The sequence below is a fragment of the Rhinolophus sinicus genome, chromosome 15, assembly GCF_057876585.1.
Source record: "Rhinolophus sinicus isolate RSI-liver-muscle chromosome 15, RSI-T2T, whole genome shotgun sequence".
Taxonomy (NCBI): domain Eukaryota; kingdom Metazoa; phylum Chordata; class Mammalia; order Chiroptera; family Rhinolophidae; genus Rhinolophus; species Rhinolophus sinicus.
Window position 1 is genome coordinate 131,414,617 of NC_142515.1, and position 21,832 is coordinate 131,436,448.

Here is a 21,832-nt window from a genome sequence, read left to right on the forward strand (position 1 = left end):
GGCAGCAGTCATCCCAGGCACCCTTCCCTTCCTGCCTGAAACGGACCCGCGTGAGTTTCCACGTTTATGAGCCCCGGATGTCGGGGGCTCTTGTACTCAGCAAGCACGGTTACAGGAGGCTGCTGACGCAGAACTACCGCCCCCTGTGGCTGTGCCCTGGCTGCCAGCTTCCCCTCTCTGAACCCTCACATGGCGCCGCCTCATGGGGAACACAGCACACGCTGACTGACGTCCCTATGGGTCGAAGCTGGTTCTGGAGTATTTGGGTGTGGTGTTCCCAGCACGCAATCGGTTCCAGCTGACGCCATCAATTCTCCCCGCCACACGCACAGTGATGAAGGTCAAAAGGAACTGAGTGCTGTGGGCGTCCTGCCCCCCACCTTCTGGAAGGAGACAGGTAAGGCAGTTGTTGCCCCGACAGTGAACACCGAGGTTTGGCCTGGAACGCCTATAACTGTAACTGTGTGTGGTATTAGCTATGATGATCTTAGAACTTTAGAACTGAAAAACTGTAGGGGTCTTTCAGAATTATTAACTTCTGGCCCCAATAAGGCATCATTAAATGAAGCAACTAAAAATTATTTTTGGTGCTTCCTAGGTAATTTTGTGAAAATGTAACTCTCCAAAGTCAGAGTAATGAGTGTTCATTGGAAACCTCTCCTCAATGAATAGATTCTATTGTAAAAATGACACTGCCACTTTGAACAAAAGGAAAGGTAGGCAAAACTAGTGGGCTCCATCATCATAAAAACGCCGCATTACATTGTAAAAGTGCTAATTCTAGACCTTTACATTCTTTTCCAACCGCCTACTTACTTGCTCGGTTCTAAATGTGGTGGGCTGTTGCTCCCTTTAGCTCTCCACCTCCAAAGCCCTCCCTAACTCTGCAAGATGACATGATACAGACCTCGCAGGGGCCAGGCCAGGTAAGCCCCAGCAGTGTGCCCTCACTTGGTTGGGCCCAGGGCATGGACCACACGACAGTCCGGTGACAGGACAGGTCACTTCCTAGCTGCTGTTTCCAAGGAGCCACACTGGGCAACTGAAATCTCTCTTCACCTTCCTCATTCCAAGGCCAGCTTTGACAAATACAGTTCTCTCCTCCATAATTTATAATTCCTGAAGTTGAAAATACTCCGTTATTTCAGTAAAACCTCTAATCAACTGTGACACATCAGCGCCACGTCAAGAAAGGCATCAGTCACACACAGTTTGTATAGAAAGTACTGTCGGGTCGAGCACGTTCAATTCCTGAGGCTTCAGGATCGCAAGCCTGTTTCTAAAACTCAGTCCTGGTCTTCAGACTGCGTCTCAGTGTAACACTATAACCTCCTTGCAGGGATAGCACGAGCAGCGAAAAGCACAGTGGCCACCAACGTGCATCGCAGACCGAGAGTCTGACCTCAGCTCAGCCCTCTCATTTGGTAACCGCGGCAACTCCACTTCCAGAAAACAGGCTCCCGATTGCAAAGTTTTCAAGTTTCATTAGAAAAATCATACACAAAATAAAAAATACATTTATCAAGAACAGTAACGGTATTTCATTTATCAGATTCATTTAAAACACAAGTTACAGCATAGAAAGAGGAATGACAGCATAAAGTCTTATCCAACGAACTGATCTGCAAAGTGAGTCCCTTAAAAAAACACGGTTTTAAAAAAAGGCAACTGCAGTTCCATTTTCCAAGCTCTCTTAAGTTCAGGGTTTTCTGCAACAGGTTTTACATGAAATTTTCTCTGTAACAAGTGTGAAGGTGTGTCCTTTCCTCATCACCAAGAACTTAAGCCCGCAAATGTTTAAAGCAGGCGCCTGGTCACCAGGGGTCTCTGCTGTGGCCGCTGCCTTCACTCTGCTATGGAATCTGCAACTGCACTGAAGGGCGATTCAAGTTCGTGTCCACAGTGGAGTTCTAGCCCTGGATACCCGCCCTACACCTCCCCAGCAGGTTCTGATTTGAGAAGAGGGGATTTTGTTCAACGTCTCCCAATTTCTTCTGTAGTCAAATTCTATCTAAGTTTAAGATTTTTTTTTGTTTCATGAAGAACATGTTACTGCCCCCCCGCCCCCCCCGAAAGTTACCATCTGGCCCAACTCCACTCTGTCAAGGCTCCCGAACGGCTTCCCATCGGCTGTGACAGCAGTGGCACAGGTTGGGCTTTCCCACTGTTCCCGTCAACTATTTCCAAAAAGCAAAAGCCTTGTAATTAGCTGGGATCTATGAGAACAAACTCAGTCTCTGGAAGTGAAGGCATCTGTGTTCCATTGTTTGGTTACATGCACATGACAAAGGGAGGACACACGCATCCTGGACCAAACTAGCCAGTGTGTGTGGCAGAGAGAGTCCCACAGCTAAGTGAGAGCTGAACCCAGGCACTAAACGAGGTGTCCCGTCTGCAGTTCCAAGCAGGCCAGAGGGAGGAGGGGCACGGACTCGACGTCACTTACCGAGGTGGAAAGCCACCTCTGTGAGCTCCTCCGCGACCCCCCCGAAAGCCACCTCGTTCTCCCCGGAAGTTCGATCGATTTCTTTCCCGTCCACGACCAGCGGAAGTGCCTCCTCTGCCCCCACCCCGGGGAGCCCCCCCGCCCCGATCCGACTTAGATTTGGGAGGGGGCGATTTGGGTCGCAGCCTCTCGATTTCTTCTGTGCAGCCCGTCAGGTAGGAGTTAGGGGCACTGAAGTAGGAGGCGTACGTCTCCGCATTGTAGTTGCTGTTTGTCAGGGTCGGTCCCACCGTAAGCCAGCCTGGGTGGAGGGAAAAAGGATCGTTTTGTGTCAGTTTTCTCTTCCTGACCCTTCAGGAGCTATTGCAAATCTGCAGTGCATTCTTAAATGTCCCTGTCACTCACCGGTATCGACTGATTCACAGAACACACGGCACTTAGTCTGGTCCTAGAGATTTCACACACAGGCACCTTGTTTCTCCTCTCAGACTAACTTATAATTTACCTCCCTCATTGTCTCCATCCACGTTTCACATTCTGTGAGAAGAGCACTTGGAAAAATAAATCATCCACTACCTCAGTGAAAACGTACTTCTACATAACCTGCGGGTTTCTGATTAAAACCCTGGAACCATCTCTTGGCTTGACTCTGCCAACCCCAACCAGCCCAGTTGCTGGTCCTAGAAATCCAACCATGACCATGTTGCCCCCATTTGTTCCAGTCTTCCCATCCCCCTGCCGCCCTGGGTTCCTACTAGGTCCGGCCTCTGCACCTGCGTTGGATGCCATAACCTCCCCTCCCTCGGAAGGTGGGAAGCCTCAGGCAAAGCGGGTTTGAAACGTCACTTGTCTGTGCAAACTTCCAGGGCTTTCCACAAAGCCCAGATTCACCAGTATGGATCTAAAGCCTTTTATAACGAGGCTAGAACCAACCTTCCGACCACATTTCATGACAGCTTCACTTGAGGAAAACCATGACCCACCAGGGACCGTTGCCACGGCCGTCTCCACCTGTGCTGCTCCCTTCTCCATCCTGTCAGCCTGCTGCACATTCCACCCTTCAACATCCAATTCAAATACACGTCTCATATGAAACGAAGGTCCTTTCTCTCCCAGAAATCCTTGCACACGTCCTCTATAGGTTAAAAAGGCATTTCTGTCAACTACTTTGCTAGACAGCTGTGCTTCTAAGGGGGATGATTTCTGATGGATTAAATTGTATCTGGAATGGGAGGAACTACAGTTAACTGTAAAAGCCCAATAGAGACATCATGCTTTGGGGTCCCCTGGGTGTGGTGACTCATAACTGACACCCTTGGGGGGCACAGTGGAAACCCGCCTCTGGAGTACCACAAAGACACGCGGGATCCCCTCGGGCAGCTCAAGTCACCTGTGAGAATTAGGTTCTTCATCTGAAAAGTTAGGTTCACAATAGTTCTGCCCCAACATCCTTAAGGTTATTTCCTAGAATGTTAGGTCCATCATAAAATGCTATAAAAATGCAAAATATTTTTTTATAAACATCACATTCCAAAATGTGATTCCATTTTTGTACAACAGTTCGTTCATTGTTTAAAATCTCATTGGTATGCAACAGTACCTAGGTACAGTAAGATTCCTGTAATATTTCAGTAAAAGAATAACACGTAAATCACACGTGCCTTGTGTTGCATCCCGTGGCAAGTACCCTGGAGGCAGAGAAGTGCCCATCAGATCAAAGAGCACGTGGGCACCTTCGTGGCCTCACTGAGCATTGAACCTGAGATTTTCACTTGCTCCCGTCTAGGTTTTGGAATGGATGTGGTATTATGGAACACAACACAGAAACTTGAAGATTTACTAATAAAAATAGCTAATAGTGTCTCTTCCATGCCACCCTGCCTCTTACATGAATAAAACAGAAATCTCTGAAGACTAAACTGTAACAGACTCCTCCTCCCACCTATAAACTCATCACTGCAACAGTGTTTATTACAGTTTCTAGAGGCAAAAATTGTAAAAAAATCAAGAAGATTAACATGGGCTGGCTTCAGCACATTTGACACATAGAGCACTTTGTAAACCTTTTAAACAGGGTAACTAGTGTTCCTACAATATATGATACACCTCAGACTACCTCCTGGAGGAAGACGTGTATCTCAGTTGCTCCTACTGTTATTTACGTGGTTAACCCGCAACCTGTAACTTCCCCAGGTTTTCCTTCCTGAGTTTATTTTACTGCAGTTAACACTAAAATAATTTTTGCAAGAATGGGGAACAAGAAACAATCAGATGGTAGTTTGCAAGCAAAAACTAAAATTTGTATGTCTAACTTTGTTCAACAGGTACAAATCCAGATAGAAGGATATCCTATTGGAAAGATACAATGTATAATCTATAGTAGATCAAGTGGCCACAGCTAAATGGATGGAGAACACCACTGAAGAGAAGTTATACATAAAAATGGGCATTAAGCAAACATCGCTATTTATGTCGATACCTGTGACTACACTTAATGATCGATTCTCTCTACTCCTTAGGTTCTTCTACCTATGCATTGCTTCCTTCAACAAATGGTTACTGAATGCTGTGAATGCTGGGTAGACAGAAGTAAGACCGTCTGCCCTCCATGAGACTGCTAGAGAGACGTAGTCAGAAGAATCTACACTACAGATGACGGTGAGTGCTATGAAGAAACAGATTAAGGGGAAAGGGTGGTGGTGGTGGTGGCGGCGCAGTGGGAAGTTGGCAGGTTTAGACAGGGTTGTGAGGAGGTCTGCCAGGCAGTGAGAGGAGAGGCGCAGAAGCGTGGGAGCCAGGCAGGACGCTGGCATACTTGAAGTACAGCAAGAGGGGGGATCAAATCCATCATGAGAACCGTATTTTACACAGTGCTGTGAGCTATGTCGTGCCACCCGTCTCCCAAAGGCACCAGAAAGTTTCTTTCATGTTCCTGAAGTCCTACCTGGTCGAATTGTGCTGTCTCTTCCAAATAAATGAAGGCGTCTTCTACCAAGACAGAAATGTTCAATGATGTGAAAAATCTCTACAGGCTTTTCTATGTTGCCAATTTCAGGCTCTTCCGTGATAATCAAGTCGATGTCGACGTTGGCGTGGATGAAGTCGCCATCAGTGCTGCGCTTGACGGTCCCTTTGATCCCCATGAGGCAGTGTTCCTGCAAAGCACCAGGGCGCCCCGCTCAGTCTGTCCGTCAAGCCGTATTCATAACGCTTTACAGCGCTGAGGTCCCCAATGCCGAAACCCTCCTCCGTTCTCTGACTCTCTGGGATACAGTCCCATGAGCAGTACAATAGAACTACTGGGTTTCCGGGTGTGGGAAGACTGCTCGGGACGCTGGATATAAGTTCTGACTCTGGGGCCGTCACATATCGCATTTCAGAGCTGCGTCAACGACCAGGGGGGCGCCTTCTCTGCAACATTTGGTGATCGCTTGTTTTCAAGTTATGGAAACATGGCACTCAACCTCAGAATGGCTTCATATGCTCCCAGATCAAACTATATACAAGGTGTAAGTAAGCCTTTTTACAAGGAGAGAGGACTCTAAACATGGGTGGAGAATTCTAAGTACTGAACATAAGCAATGGGAAAATCCAAATTTTTGTTTTGTTTCTTCGACCTTTTCTATTTAATCTGGATGGCAGGAGTAGAGTAAATAAAAATTTAATCTCTCACTTGACTCCACGAATAGTGCAAGGGTGGCTTAGGTTCCCTTCAAAAGCATTTTCCAGGCCACGAAAGACTCAGAAGACCCTCCCACCAGTGGCTCCCTGAAGAGCGGAAGACGGCAGGACAGCATCTTCGTCCTTATGTAAGTGAAAGAAAAATGGAAGAGGAAGAAAGTCCTCTATGCTGGCCAGCTATGACTGTTGCTGCCTAGAGACAGGGAAAAATTCTGTGGGTCAGAGGTACCCAAGCCCGTATCTGATTTAGAATTATGGCACATAGAGGGACACACATTACCTCCTCTAGCATGGTGGGGCCTCAGCTACCATAGTGAATAAAATATTTTAAAACACTAATTTTAAAGGACATATCCTATGTTCATTTCATTGCAGCATTATTTACAGTAGCCAAGGTGTGGAAGCAACCTAAGTGCCCAGCGATAGAAAAATCGATTAAGATGTGGTGTGTGTACATGTGTACACACACCCTGGAGTATTACTCAGCCATAAAAAACAAAACAAAAGAAACAATGAAATCTTGCCATTTGCGACAGCATAAATGTACCTGGAGGGCATTATGCTAAGTGAAATAAGTCAGAGAAAGACAAATACCGTATGATTTCACTTACATGTGGAATCTGAAAAACAAAAGAAGTGGACAAACAAAACAGAACAGAAACAGACTCATCGATATAGAGAACAAACTGGTGGTTGTCAGAGGGGATGGGGTAGAAGGATGGGTGAAACAGGTGAAGGGATTCAGAGGTAAAAACCCTGTTATAAAATAAATAAGTCACAGGGATGCAATGAACAGCAGAAAATAGAGTCAATTCTACCATAGTAACTTTGTACAGTGACAGAAGGTAACTAGACTCATCGGGTCACTTTGTAATGTATACAAATATTCAGTCACCAGGTTGTACACCTGAATAGAATACTGTAAATCAGTTATACTTCAATTAAATTACCTTGGATGGATTACTATAATGCCATTTGTACAAGTTTAAGATAATGACCTCGCAGCAAAATTAGACAGTATAGTCATTTGGAAAAGCTTGAGAGAAAATAATGAAAATAAGGATAATGAAATAGTATAGGCAATACCTTTGTTCTCTGGAAGACTGCCTTTGGATCTAAAGTCTTAGTCTTCCCAGGATTGTTTTTATTGGTTTTAATCCAACAAATATCTTCACATCTTCTATAACCCCACTTGCGTAAACACTAGAAATAATTAAAAAAAGAAATCCTTAGCTAAAAGAATCAATACTTAAAATAACCATCCAGCATTAAAAAACTTCCTAGAGGTTTGTGACACTAAATTCCAAGGTGTCACAGGTATTTGGTTATATTATAGTGCAGAAACATAAAAAAAGGAAATGCTAGTTTTTATACAGAATACATATATAACTTCTACATAGTAACGATCACAACACAGGAAGTTAAACATCACAACATAGGAAGGTTACATAATACTCCAATTCTTTTCATACCACCTTCCACTATCACCAACAGAAAGTGGGTTTTCAGCCATAACACTCAGCCTCTCTTTAATCATAAAATAACCAAAAGATAACTTGACTCCCACCACCTCAATTTTCTATCTACCGACAAACTATAAACTGTTGAAAATGTTCTAATTGATACCTTCTTTTCAAATGAGAGTCTTGTAAATGTTACTTTTATGTAATACTAAACCTCAGAAAATTCCAAGACCTAAAATGATTATTTATGTGTGTTTACTAGGTAAAGCTTTACTTTCATCTTCATATAACCTAGAAAAGAGAGACCTGAACCTCTGTGTGCGAGACTCTGCTACACAGGAACACATGACAAGTACCAGCTACGGCATCGCTCGGGGCACTGACGACCTACCACGTGATGCCGTCTAGCTGCTGGGAATAAAAGCCCGAGACCGAGTCCTCACCCAGCTGACTGAAGAGCAAAGTGGGAAATAAGGAAAGGGAAGTGCAATACCGCTGGCACCATGATCAAGACATTTAGACACAGCGGGGCAAAAATCTACGCATGTTTCAGGAACGCTCTTGCTGTGAGTGGGAGACACGCCGCAAATGAAACCTGGATTTTTATTTTAAAATCTCAAAAATCAAGGTCAGTGTCTGTTCCTGTCGCCATAGATTTGTTTTGCACTGGATATTCCTCAAACATCACAAGATCCTAAGTCCTACAGGCCCTAATCAATTCCAAAACCTCATGAGTCTTTCTCATGCAGCACTATTTGTGTAATTGTTTTTGCCCAAAATCTGCTTTCACCAATATGCTAAGGTGTAACATAAATAAGTAAGATAAAACCTCCCAATCACATTCAATCTAATTTTGGGGGCGGGAGGAAAGCCTAAAGCTAGACATTAGAAATAAAAAGATAAGTACTAATATACCTATAAAAACACAGGTTTCTATTTTTGTAGTTTTCCCATAGCATCTTGGGAAGCGCCAGCCAAAAAAGTACATACCCCAGTAGTACAGTCTTACCTTGGAGTTAGTAAGTAACAGAAGCAATGAAGTTATCTAATAGTCTCAGACTTGCTAGTTATATACAAAGTAATCATAGAATTTCAGAATTTGAGTACAATGTATCCCAATGTAACCCTACTTAAATTCTCTACCTGTCATATGGATACCTCCTAAAATTACCAGGATTAAATGAGATCATTTGCTGTGCAACAAATAATGTGTCCTAAAACGGAAAGTATCATCCAATAGCAACTGATAAAACTGAAACCCACAAAAGTATCTCTTTACCCAAAGTGTCACTGTTGGACAGCAGAACTGAAACACACTGAAGACTCCCAATAACCACAATGTTCCCACTGTTCTTGGATTAAAAAGCGTGTTATTTTGTTTCCCTTTAGAAATCTAATATACCCCATAAGAACAAAGGAAAGCAAAGCAAAACAAAACAACAAAAACTTCTGAAATATGATTAAACATAAGGTACATAGAATAAATTGAGATGTTATAACTTAATTTTCACCCATGTTACTTTTCCAATGCGATCTGGCTTCTTCGACTTAGAACTCAGGCATTTAAAAGTATTACTTTTAAACTACTCATAATGAGAATAAAGGACACTAAGCAGGTTGCTTCTGAGCTGTAATGTAAAGTTTTAAATCTCTAAACTGTTCTCTTCCTGCCGTTGTATTAAATCACATTTTGATGTATTCATCCCTAGTACTAGTTAACTAAGGGATACTGCCCTTTGTACATTCTCTTCTGAACATTTTTTCTTAAGATTGTAGTACTACTCAAGATACAATAGACAAAACGTTAATCTTCAAACATCTTATGCCTTGCTATGTGTTATATTTTTTTCTTATGCACTTGAAAAATCCACTTTAGAAAACACCGTCTTACCACTCTCCCAAGGTCCAATCCCTCCCCGGAACCACACCAGAGAAAAATAAATGATCGAGGTGCTGCAATCTCATCAATTTCTAACTTCATAATCTGTAAGAAACCAAAACAATATGGCATAAATGTATTTTGTTTCCCATTCATCCGAAATTCAAAAGAACAATCAGAACAATCCTTGAGGTTTATCAGGACTTTCAGTACATACATTCTTTAAATGCACTAATTTTCATGAGGAAACATAATGGAAATGAAATGTTATCCTTAAAACTTCTTGTCCTACTCGTTTCCTTATTCTATATCAAGACCATACACACACACGTGCACACATACAAATATATACATTTACTTTCACATCTAGAGGATACAGAAACCATAGTTATGGAATTTTATAAGATGTAGCTTGTGAACAACCGTTTACAGAAAAAGAAACTGAAATGGAAAGCAGGTTAAATTACCCCAAAGTTAGGGGCAAAATTAAAATGAAACAGCACAAGAAATGTTTGGGGAGAACTTGGTTTCCAGTATCTATAGAACAGTTCTAGATAAAATCAATCAATTTTATTATAATTACTTGGTCTGAAATGCCAACAAAATACAATCTATACTTTTGTTTGCCTTACATGTGTTGAGTGTGTCACATTAAAAAAAAGTTCTTCAATAATTAAATCTCTAAATTTTGGGAATACCATATCATGTATAAAAAACTATAGAAGCAATCGTTTTATATAGTATGCTTTTTCTTTCAGCTCTGTAAAAGTTAAGAAGTTTGAGAGACCATGGCGAAAGCGAAAATTTATTAGTTTCATTTATTAAGAAAATAACTTCTACCTGAATAACAGGTCCATTTAAGTTATAACCGATCATCTGTAAGTTATCTAGTTAGAAAAACATTACTTGACAGTAATAATGGAAATAAGCTACAATCATATAACCCACTCATTTTCATACTTGTAACTTTTTAAGTCTTGGAACCTCATCTCATATTCTCATAGGAATCTAAATAAACAACTGTGTGTACAGTATACAGGATTCCCAAGACTCGAGGTTAAAGACGTGCTCTTAATATTTTCTGCTGAGCAGCTTTCCATACAGCTGCACAAATTTAAGTTCCTTCCCATGGTGTTTAAGAATGTTTATTTCACCATATCCTCATCAAGACGGGTAATTAATATACATATTTCTCAGTTTAGTCACAAGAAAAGAAAATTGGACGTAAACCTCATCATTCTCCGGCCAGCAGTCAAGCCGGACCTCACTTCCTCTCGCCAGTCTGAGGCTTGTCAAGGAAGACATGAGCTCCAATCACAGGTGACAAACTAACAGAGCTTTTGACACAAAGTAATTCCTTATATGCATGTTGAATAGTTTTGCCTGGCCCCAGAGCCCTAAGCATTTAACCTTTACATGATAATACCCTAAAGAAAGTGCTAATAGTTAATAAAACAAATAAAATGTAAATAAGAAAAGCATTAGGCTTTCACGAGTCGTCTTTTTCCCATTAGAGTCAGTAGTGGTCGTGTGCTTTGGTTACGGATACAAGCACTTACTTAAGAAACCACCACTTCATGCTTAGCATGCAGTGTAAGAGAGTGATTTGCTTAGTATTCTTCACTGACGCGGATCACTCGTCTTTAGCTAAACAACGTTTAAACCTATGTAGGAATGTGTGTGTGTGTGTGACACATACTTATTTCTTCTGCTTGAAATGCCTGTCCCACCCCTTTCTTCATCTGGCCAATTCCAACTTCTCTATTTATACTGTCCACGTGCCCCTCCTTTGTTCACATGCCCTGGCTTCCTACCCCAGGCGGGTTTTCTCGGATCATCTTATGCAGTCAGTCCTCCATTACTGAACTAACAAAATAATAATGCTACTACTGTGTTTCCCTGAAAATAAAACCGTTTGCTCCAAAAGATGCATGTGGGCTTATGTTCAGGGGATGTCAGCCTGAAAAATCATGCTAGGGCTCATTTTCTGGTGAGGTCTTCTTTTGGGGGGAACATGGTCTGTGTAGGTCAGTGTTCATTCACCCGTGCACTCCTTTAGGCCAAACACTGCGTCGTGTGTCTTTGAATGTCCAGCACATGGCACCTGACATAGTACAGAGTGATGATTAATAAATATTTGGTATTTTTGTTACTGACCTGTAAAAACAGACACTTTTTAACTAATTAATCAGCTTGCTAGTTTTATTTAGGAAAAATGTGCCTTTATCACAGTTATACTGAAATTATGTCTCCTGTGTATCTATCATACTGTCAGTTCCTCAAAGAGTAGAAACCGTATTTTATGTATATGTTTATACTCTGATTTTACTAAAACTAACCAAATGCAGAATGAGCTCTCAACCGTTGTCTGTTTCTAGACTTTTCTAGCTGTCCATCCAGACTGAGACTGGAACTGTGCATCTCCTGCAGACTGCTCGCTCACTACCTGTGCCACGCGGGCCTCAAAAAGGGAGTGTGATATCGGTTAATGTGCATAGGCCTTCAGCCGCGATATACACTGTACATCTACAGGTATGACGCCTAAGAAAGTAGGGATGGTATCTATAATCTTAGTTTCTGATCAAATAAACATACATTCATTGGAAAACTACATAATTCATTACAATGTAGAAAGTTTCATCATACATCATCCCAAGTCCAGCATTTCTCATTGGCAGTGATACCAGTCTCTCTGTAATACTCTTCCAAAGGGGGTTCCAGGAGAATCACATCAAACTTGGGTGTTAGTTCTCTGATGTCAAAGGCTTCTATATCTGCTTGTAAGTACCTATTTGAGTAAAGCATGAAGAGTGAGAGATTTTCAAATACCTTACGATGGTAATGAAGGACAAATCTTAAATGTTACTAACCACAACTTACAAAGCAACCATGAGCCAATTACTGAATGCCCTGTATGGAGGGGCATCTACCAAGGTCCATCCATAGGACACGGATATAAGGAAACTGCAAAGTGAAATCACATTTCCCCACGTCCATCAGAACACAGATTTCTCTTCTTTTTACCCAGGAAATCCATATTCAGATGGAAGACTCAATCCCTTTCCAGTATCACCTGCATTTTCTAAGGAACATCACATTACTGTTTTTCTCAACTGTTCAGTTAGGTTAGAAAAACTATTTTGCTATAATTTTAAATTCTTCCCTCTAAAAAACAGTTTCTAAATTTTGTTTATATTAATAGTCTTTTCCAGGTACCTAGTATAAATCATCACTAGCCTTTTATGAAAGGTTATTTCCACATAATATGAAAGTACTTTGAGTATAAAACATTTAAATATAAAATGCTTCAAATTTAAGAGTATTTTTAAGTAGGATATTATAGAGTCCACTAATATTTTCCCCACATACGCAGACTTCTTTGTGGCTCTTCTAATCACTAACAGCATACATTTCAGCAAATTGTTCAATGTATAAAATGTTCTAAGTAAGCTAAATGTGAAATAAGCAGACTCTCCAATTTCAAAGACCTATACGCATTTCTGAGGAAAACATTATTCTGTTCAATAAAGGTCAAAATGAATTACCATATTCCAAAAATGTTAATAGCCCTGCATCCTAAGCTATAATTTTCATTTTCTTCTTTTCCTTCATCTAAGTTTTCCAAACTTTCTTCAATAAACAAATTACTTTTTGAGAAGAAAAATCATTTAAAAATATTTTAAGTAACCTCAAGGATACAATGAAGATGAATGGTTTTCTAAGAAGAGAAGTATTTAAAGATACTTTGGCAAATTTTTGGAAAAAGTGAAAATAAGAACCTACTGTGTACTCAGCACTGAAGTTTTAAACTAATACATTTTACTATAAAGAAGAAATATAAAAGTTGTGTTAACCTTACCTAGGTATTGAATTATTTTTAAACAGAAAGGTTAGACAGGATAAAGAGATCGATATTTTAGGACTGAGTTGAGAAGTCATTTTTGAAAATGCTTACATAGGAGGAGTGTTGGATTTCGCTATTAGCTCATCCTTCAGCCTGATGAGCTCCCTTAGCTTAGGGTACTCTTCAAATCTGTCAGCCAAACCTGAGAAAAACAGGCAATCCTACATTTCAGTACAACTGAAGTTAATATTAGAGAATTCAAAGGTTATGAGCTTTCTCAGGAAAACAATACACACATCATGTTACTCTCATGTCCTTTTAAGAAAGCTAATTTTGAGTATTTTTAAACATTTCATATGTAAGGATTCTAACCCCATAAGCAGGTAAAGACTCAGATGTTTTACAGCCCAGTTCAACTGACCAAACCATTTAATTTCTCATATTTAATAAAATAATCTGCTCATAACATCAAATTTAACCATTCTGTTCTCAGGAAGGGACACACCAGTTGCTTTCCTGTCATGCTTTTCCCCCCTTTCTTTCAGAATAAAAAAAATATATATACTATACATACGTACATATATATATTATATATACACACATGTATATATAATATATATAAACACATGTATATATAATACATATATATATATATATATATACACACATACATACGCTGCTATGAGGGTTCCAATTTATACATATATATATTTTTGCACGTATATAAACTGGAACCCTCATACATAGCAGTGTTGTTTATAACAGCCTCAAAGTGGAAACAACCCGAATGAATGGATAAACAAAATGTTATACACAGATACAATGGAATATTATTTGCCATAAGAAAAAAGTACTGATACATGTTACAACACCAATGACCCCTGAAAACATTATGCTAAGTGAAAGAAGCTAGTCACAAAATATCACATACTGTATGATTCTATTTATATGAAATGTCTAGAAAAGGCAAATCTATAGAGAAAGGAAGTCAATTAGTGTTTACTTAAGGCGGGGGCAGGTAAGGGGGAGGAAATGGGAAGTGATTGCTAATGGGCACAGGGTTTCTTTAGGGGAGACGAAAACATTCTAAAATTAGATTGTGGTAATGACTGCACAAACCTGTGGATATACTAAAAAAAACAAAAACTGAACTATATCCTTGAAATGGGTAAACTATGTGGTACATGAATTACCTCAATAAAGTTATTTTTTTAAATGTAGGGGTAATGCTTATTAGTAAAGTGGACACAACTGAGGGAAAAAAAATCTCTGAGCTGGAGTATATTTCAATAGAAATCTCAAAAACTGAAAAGCAAAGGGGGGGGACACCCAGAATATCCAAGGACTATGGGACAACTACAAAAGGTGTGACACACCTGTAATGGGAATACCAGAAGAAGAAAGAGAAAAAGGAGCAGAAGAAATATTTGCAGCCACACTAACTGAGAATTTCTCCAAATTAAGGTCAGACACCAAACCATAGATCAAGGAAGCTCAAAGAACATCAAGCAGGATAAATGCCAAAAAAACGACACCCAGGATTGCAATTTTCAAACTACAGAAAATCAAAGATAAAAAATCCTGAAAGAAACACAACTGTACCTAAAGAAGAACAAAGAATTGTATCTGACTTCTCAGAAACCACACAAGCAAGATAAGAATGAAATATTTCAAGTGTTGAAAGAAAGAAAAAAAAGCACCAACCTAGAATTCTGTATTGTGCAAAATTATCCTTCAAAAATGAAGGAAAAAAAGGACTTTCTTAGACAAACAAAAATTGAGGGACTTTGTTGCTACTAGATCTGCCTTGCAAGAAGTATTAAACCAAGTCAGGAAAAATGTTAGAAATAATCCACAAGAGAAATACATTACATGCATGTAATCAAGAGCTAGTGATAGCATATTGCCAACAAATCTGACATACCTACATCCCTGATGAAATTCTGAGGTCTATGTCCAGTATCTACAAAATGTTGGCAGTAATCATTATGGGGGTTTAAACTTTGTGTTCCCTAAAGAAAAATCAAAATTAAATTAAATAGCACACACGCTGATACATTATTTCTGTACTTTGTCTTTTACTATGAGGCTATACAAAATATAAGTTTATTGACAGATTAAAAAATTAATAATATATGAAAACACCACAACTGATAGTATTACTCTTTAGTAGCTACAGACATTAACAGCACTTACTCATCGGAAATAGCCAAGTATCAGAAGACTATGTATATATTTCATGAATAATTTTAAAATACTTGATTTTATCATGATACCTTAATAACTAAAAAAATCTTGAAAACAAATAGGTATTTAAAATCTTTTCAGTTACAGAGCTGAAATGTGACCAGTTGTAAGATTTGAAAATTATTTATTTACCTTAAGAAAAGTACTAGAATCTTTATAAATCTCTTCTTCATATGGCAAATTCTCTTCCTCCTGTTGCATTTCTAGTTCATCCTTGGAAAGGGAAGATTAAGTGGAACATTTCATGTACAGGAGGAATAGTTTATGTATTATGATATCTTAAGACTAAACATAAAGATTTTGTTTCCCTAGTGGATAATTAAGTTCAAATTACCATTAAAGTCAAACATTAAAATCTTTGCTTTCTCATCATTAGATCTAACTAGTTGACTATTTTTAATAAAACAAAAATTTTCTTTTCATTTTCGTTAATATTTATCTATACTGTTTTGTTCTGACCAAATTGTCTAGAATTATTTAATCTCAAATATAGTATTATAAATTTTAGAATTTAGCTTGAATCAAAAAATGTAACCACCAATGGGCCAATTTTATTTCTACTAGATTGAACCTTATAAAACTTTTTATAGGTCAAAAATGTCATAATATTGGGAATTACATATGATCTGACCTAAAACAATCGCAAATATTTAACTACATGTTAACATAATCAAAATGTAACACACAAGACAGTATTCATAAGATTAGGTAATTATATCACTGAATTACCTAGAGATTTACTGAAATAATGCATGTTCTCTATTAAATATAGTTGTATAACAATGAACTTAAAAAAATGGAGCTAGGTTTTTCATCATAATTCTTTGAACTAAATATTGCAATTATAAGTTTAAAACTTGGGTTTTTTTCTTGACCTGTTTCAGAAACGGTTCTACACTGCTGTCTAGCTCATGAGTTTCCAAAATATTTTAATTGTACTGCCCTATATTAACACTGAATAACATAACACAAGACAGCACTAGCCTCTCCTAATCCAATTATCCAAAGTTTCTGCTACACTTACCTCCTTACTTTTATTCAAGAATATTATTTCTTAAGTGCTTACCAGGCATCATGCTAAATGCTTATATATATCACCTAATTTAATCCACACAAGTCTTCTGTTAAAATGAGGAAACTGACATAAAGGTCTCATTAACTGATTATACATATGCTCAGCTATACATGTGTGTACTATACATGACAATTATTTTGGACACTTTAATAATCAGTTTCTGTCTAATCTGTTTTCCTGGATAAGAATTTACTATTGTGAGAATTTACTTGTTCTGACCACAGAACTGCCCGTCTCTACTTACCTTGTATTCTTCCATCTTGTCTTCATCTGTGTCACCTTCATCCTGATACTTACGTTTTGCATTTGGAGCAGAGGTGTCATAGGATGCTCTGAAAATTAAAACTGAAGTATCACACACAAACATCCACAAGATGTATAAACACATCTATTAATATTAACTAACAGATATAAAAACAGAATACGGCAAAATTTTCCTGATTAAATGGTATCTATTCACCCAGTTTATAAATCACCTAAAAAGTCACACAATTTGATTGATAAAGGAAACATTTCATAATTCACAATCAATAAAAACCAGTGTTTCTGAAATCTTTATTTTGATGGCTTTTCGTAACAACACACTTCATACCTCAGATTATTTGCTTATTAAAACAATGGTCCTTTCACAATATTAACATGTCACTAAAAAAACTACTCAACTGACCTGCAAGTTTCTCTTGTTTCAGCAATTTCTCTCTGCTCATCTTTGCTATTTAACACAGCACCAATGCTGTCAGCACTTTCGGCACCCAACTGAGAAAAAGCAAAAGTCAAAACTTAGATCACAAGGCACTGGATAGCCTTTCTGGCTATTTGTAGCCACATTTAATATATAAAGAATTAAGAAAAACCAAACACAATAGCTCTAAGTACTTCTGCAGACAAATGGATTGATTAATAGCTTGCAGGACAAACTGGAAATGACCTTGGAACAAAACCACATTAAGAATGATTTTGACAGCTAAAATCCATTTATGCTTTTAGTTACATTTGAAATTAAGACACTTAACTTTGCCAATCTTTTAAAGTAAATAATAAAACACGATTTAGTAGTAGTTGCAATAACCAAAAAAGGGCAGCTAACATATAGTGTTTATAGCGTAGTAAGCACTTGGACACTTTGCATCCAGCAACTCACACATCACACCTTATTTTAGCTCATGCTGTGATGAAAAGCTATTAAGTTTTACTCAAGCCAAGCCTTTATGATTATAGGCACAATACTGAACTTTACTAATTCCTTAAAAACAGTAATGATTGAAAAGAATGTATGTAAACAGCTTAGCCGAGTCTGACACACAGAAGGGGTTTAGTAAATGGCAGTCATGATCAGATCTGATGTACGCCGTTCGCTCTTTGAGGCAGGGGCTACGTGGTATTCAGAGTTGAACTGCAGAGCTACTAGCACCTGGCCCATAGAAAGACACTCAACAAACAATCGTTCTGTGATGTGATGCATTTTGAGTCAAACAGAGTTTGAATTCAAACTAAAGTGCAGGAACTTTACTTGGTGGCAACAAGCAGCCACTTGAAGATATGATGGTAAAAGAAGTTGGGAAAAAGAAAGCTTAGAAAAGATACCTGATTAATCCAAAATTATAATACCACAGCGACAGGAACAGATCTGATTCCAATCCCTGTATTTTTAACACTATACCGTAAGTGTTTTCATTAGTCATAAAAGAGGGTAGATTTCAGATTTCCATGTACTAAAACCGAGATTTATCACTGAAAAAAATCACAGTAAGGTGCCTCATTAAAGCCCGTGAGCATTTCCATCACGTTTACTGATCTGAAAGGTAGAATGTGAAACACTGCCTCTGATTTTAAGTAGAGATACGCACCACTTGCATTTTCCGCATCTGTACTCTACTAAGCAGGAAGTGTCAACTTACTCACTGACCCAGAGCCAAAATTACTTTACCTCTAGAGCCTGTTTCGTTATCAAGTGAAAATAAAAATACTGCTACTGATGTCGGTGGTTTGTTGTAACATGCAGAGTATGAACTCAAATATTAGCTGTGGGTGAAGGCGAGGATACTGTACATTGCACAGTGGACTGCAATGCACAAGAATCTAAAATTTACACTTCAGCTACTTTCAATCCAGTCTTTAGATATAATCTAAAAACCCTGTAAACCTATTTTTCAGTGAAGCCACAATCTCAAGAATTAGGCGCTGACCACGAGGAAAGGCAAGACGCAGAAGACCATTTAAATAGGTAAGAGAAATTCAGGGGACGACGTCACTTTCCCTTGCGTGAACTGCGGTGACGTATTACCGAGACCAAAGCTTTGCATCCTCATCACTGAGCACTGGCCCAGACACCAGGCCTGCATTCCATAAAGGATGCTGAAAACCAATCATGGCGCTCGCCTTAGCACCACAACGACCGCCACACGAAATCGAAAAGGGCACCGAGGAATTAAGAACCAGAAGGGTAAGTAAGCTCGGGGATGAGGGTCGGGAGAAGGCGAGCGGGCGGGAAAGGGACGAGGGCGGCTGCGCACGCGCATTCGCCATCCCTCCCGGGCCCGCTACCTGCTGTGCAAGGAGCTGTCGCCGTAGCTTCTGCCTCTCCCGAATCTCCTGCAAGCGGCTGTCCATGTCCCAGCTCCTGTTTTCCACTCCCCGCGAACTTGGCGATCAGCGGGTGAACCCCCGCCCAAGTCCGCTTCGGAGTCTCAGGAACACGAGATCGGCCTGGAGCTTCAGGTGGCGGGTACCTTTCATTCTTTCTCCAATAGACATTTCCGGCGCGCCCGGAATTGGCTCGCCATCCAGGAAGTCCCGCCTCCTTCCGGACGCCGAGAGTTGACGTCACAGGAAGGGGCCCAATTAGGGCGCTGCGGCGTGGGCGGAGGCTCGGAGCCCTCGGCGCCCGGAGCCGCGGCGGCCGGAGCGGGTCGGGGCGGGGCCGTCGCGCGCCTGTCACCTGTCCTCTCTGGCCTGGGACGTCAGACTCCCTTGCTGTAGCAGCCCTGTTTCCAAGGTGTGGACCGTTTTGTTGATGCCCCTTTCCATGAGTTCCCCAGTTGCTCGTCTCGATATTCTAAAAAAGTTGCCAGATACCAGTTTTTTCCCGATGGCACGAGTTGGAGCCAGATGACCAGGTTTGAACCGCGGGCTGTCATTCACTGAGTGTGCGCGGCCAGTTAATCACCCCCGTGTGCCTCGCTTTTCTCCTTCGTTAAGGGGGAGCGATGAGGGTGCCGGCCCCGGAGTTGTGAGGATGGGAGGACGCGAGCCCGGCGCGCGCCACCGCAGTGTTTGCTGCTGAGACTTTTATTACCACTTACTGGGCCCCCAGGCGGGGAGCGACGGCCGCAGCGTCCCGTGCTTTCCTCTGCGCCTCACCAGCCCTCGAGAAGGTTCCTGTTTTACCGTAATGCACTCCATGGATTCTCTCCTTCAGGGAAGTGGGCGGGTGATGGCAAAATGGGTTTTGGTTTAATGTGCTAGAGGTCAGAGGCCAGGGGACCAGCCCCTTTGGGAGCTGGTACATTTGTCTCAGCTGGAAATAACCCCGGGATATGGAAACACAAAGCCGGCTGCTGAGATTACCTGGGTCTGGGGGGATTCTCCTCTCTCCCTAGGAAGGCAGGCAGCGAAGACCAAGCAAAGTCTTAAGGTCTTACTATTATTATCCATCATTTTACTCCAAATTCAGTGTCGGAAGTAGACTGAGACATTATGTTGCTCCAAGTTTAATTGGAAATTGTGGCAAAGCACTTACCCACATTAGTAACAAGTGTTTATTCTTCCAGAGTGGATTTCATTTATGAAAATGATACTAAAACTTGCAGGTCAGAACCTGGTTAAGTCAAGCTAGGCCAAAATGGGCAGGACTAGATTCTACTGATTCTCATGTATTTCTCAAGAAGTAGTTCTGAAAGAGTTTCAAAAGAGGAGTTCTAAAAATCTGTTGAGCGTGGCAGCACTATTTGAATACGTATGTTAACTTCAAGGGGCCGACTTTCATTGTGAAAGACAGTACTAATTTGTACATATGAGTTAAAGTGTGTTTCTTTAAAAAGCAGCTTACATCGCATGGCAGTCCTGTAAGTTGAGTACTGACTTGAACTATTTATCAGTGATGGGAATAGGCATTTGTTCTCTCAAATATTTAGTGATACTTACTGAGCATTTTATGTGGCAGTCACTGTGATAGACCCTACAGTTTATCACGTTCATAAAAGATGCAAGACCAAATAAATGAGAATTTCTTTATGGAGTTAACTACGTACAGGAGGAAATTTTTTGTACCTAATGAAGTGCAGTGCAGGTTATTTGCCTGTGATCTTTGAGCCCCATATCTACCTAAACTGTGCTCTATGATGATGGTTGGGCTGGGAGTCTGCAAACTACATTTCCCAGCCGTCCTTGCCAAGGTGGCTTCCAGTAACTTTCTGCCAAGAGGAGGCACAACAGGAAATCAGAAGGTGGTCATGGGAAAACTGTTGTTCTTCACTTCTTTTACTCTCTGCTTCTGGTATCCTGGGGAATGGCTGTGTCCTTTACAAAATCTCAGAGCCAGTTGCAGCAGCCCAACCTTTTCCCGCCCTCACATGACCTTGCTCTGGAGCTCTGATAATACCACCCTCACCCTGTACGCTACTAGCCCTCGGACTAGCAGCCACTTCCTGCAGTTAGGAATTTCTGATTTAATCTGAAGGTCCCCTTTTTGTGCATCTAGCTTTTACACCTGTGGGAACATTTCTCCATAGTCTAATGAATGCTACCTGTTTAGAATTCTTTAAATGATTTCTGTTTTCCTGCCTGGAACCTGGACTGATAAAGATGCAAATAGGTACCACCTTATAGTATGTACAAAGCCATTGGAATCCAGCAGGGTTGTCCCAGTTTCACAGAGACAAGACTCTGAAACCTGTCTCCCAGCCAATGAGTTGAAAACACCAGACCATGCCAACACACCTGTAGAGTATCGAACATGCCCATCTGTGACATCTGTTCCCCACAACGTAGGGCCACCAGGGAATGTGCCTGGTAGGGAGACGGGAAGAAGAAGTCTCCACATATAATTCATACTCTTTGAAAAAGCGATTTCTCTTCTAGGCACTTAGTTTAAGGAAGTAATGAGAGATCCACATAACAATTTATGCATCTCCCCTTAAGCTACTTGAGAATAATTCCTCCAAATGTATACATCTCATGCCTATTATACATCTTCTAG

The 21,832-nt window shown here is 40.4% G+C and overlaps 2 protein-coding genes and 1 long non-coding RNA gene across 8 annotated transcripts in view; 2 read left to right on the plus strand and 1 right to left on the minus strand.

Annotated features, from left to right (window-relative positions):
- Window positions 1-1,513: 1,513 nt before the first annotated feature.
- Window positions 1,514-19,388, minus strand: METTL14 (methyltransferase 14, N6-adenosine-methyltransferase non-catalytic subunit). Its single transcript, XM_019744511.3, has 11 exons — window positions 19,180-19,388; window positions 17,303-17,391; window positions 16,880-16,967; window positions 15,693-15,773; window positions 15,238-15,325; window positions 13,425-13,515; window positions 12,116-12,257; window positions 9,482-9,574; window positions 7,214-7,330; window positions 5,391-5,601; window positions 1,514-2,747 (listed from the first exon to the last, which is right to left on the minus strand). The coding sequence occupies exons 1-11, from the start codon at window positions 19,243-19,245 to the stop codon at window positions 2,443-2,445; spliced, it is 1,371 nt and encodes a 456-aa protein (XP_019600070.1). The 5' UTR covers window positions 19,246-19,388; the 3' UTR covers window positions 1,514-2,442.
- Window positions 5,597-18,919, plus strand: LOC141572768 (uncharacterized). The gene is made up of 5 exons (XR_012498263.2): window positions 5,597-6,255; window positions 7,853-8,218; window positions 10,672-10,789; window positions 11,848-12,001; window positions 18,790-18,919. It is a non-coding gene; the product is annotated as an uncharacterized LOC141572768 (long non-coding RNA).
- PRSS12 (serine protease 12) overlaps window positions 18,963-21,832 on the plus strand; it is a 99,709-nt gene continuing 96,839 nt past the window's right edge. For 2 of the 6 annotated variants that reach the window (XM_088792628.1, XM_019744510.3), the window contains exon 1: window positions 18,963-19,078. The gene's annotated coding sequence lies outside the window, so the exon portion shown is untranslated. The other 4 variants (XM_088792626.1, XM_074338567.2, XM_088792629.1 and 1 more) reach the window with 2 other exon arrangements.

Coding starts and splice junctions, on each gene's coding strand:
- METTL14 (XM_019744511.3), bottom strand. CDS start 19,245: ATGGACAGCCGCTTGCAGGAGATTCGGGAGAGGCAGAAGCTACGGCGA. Junction 17,392..19,179: donor GACAGCTCCTTGCACAGCAG/GTAGCGGGCCCG, acceptor GCTTTTTCTCAG/TTGGGTGCCGAAAGTGCTGA. Junction 12,258..13,424: donor AAATCCAACACTCCTCCTAT/GTAAGCATTTTC, acceptor TTACTCAAATAG/GTACTTACAAGCAGATATAG.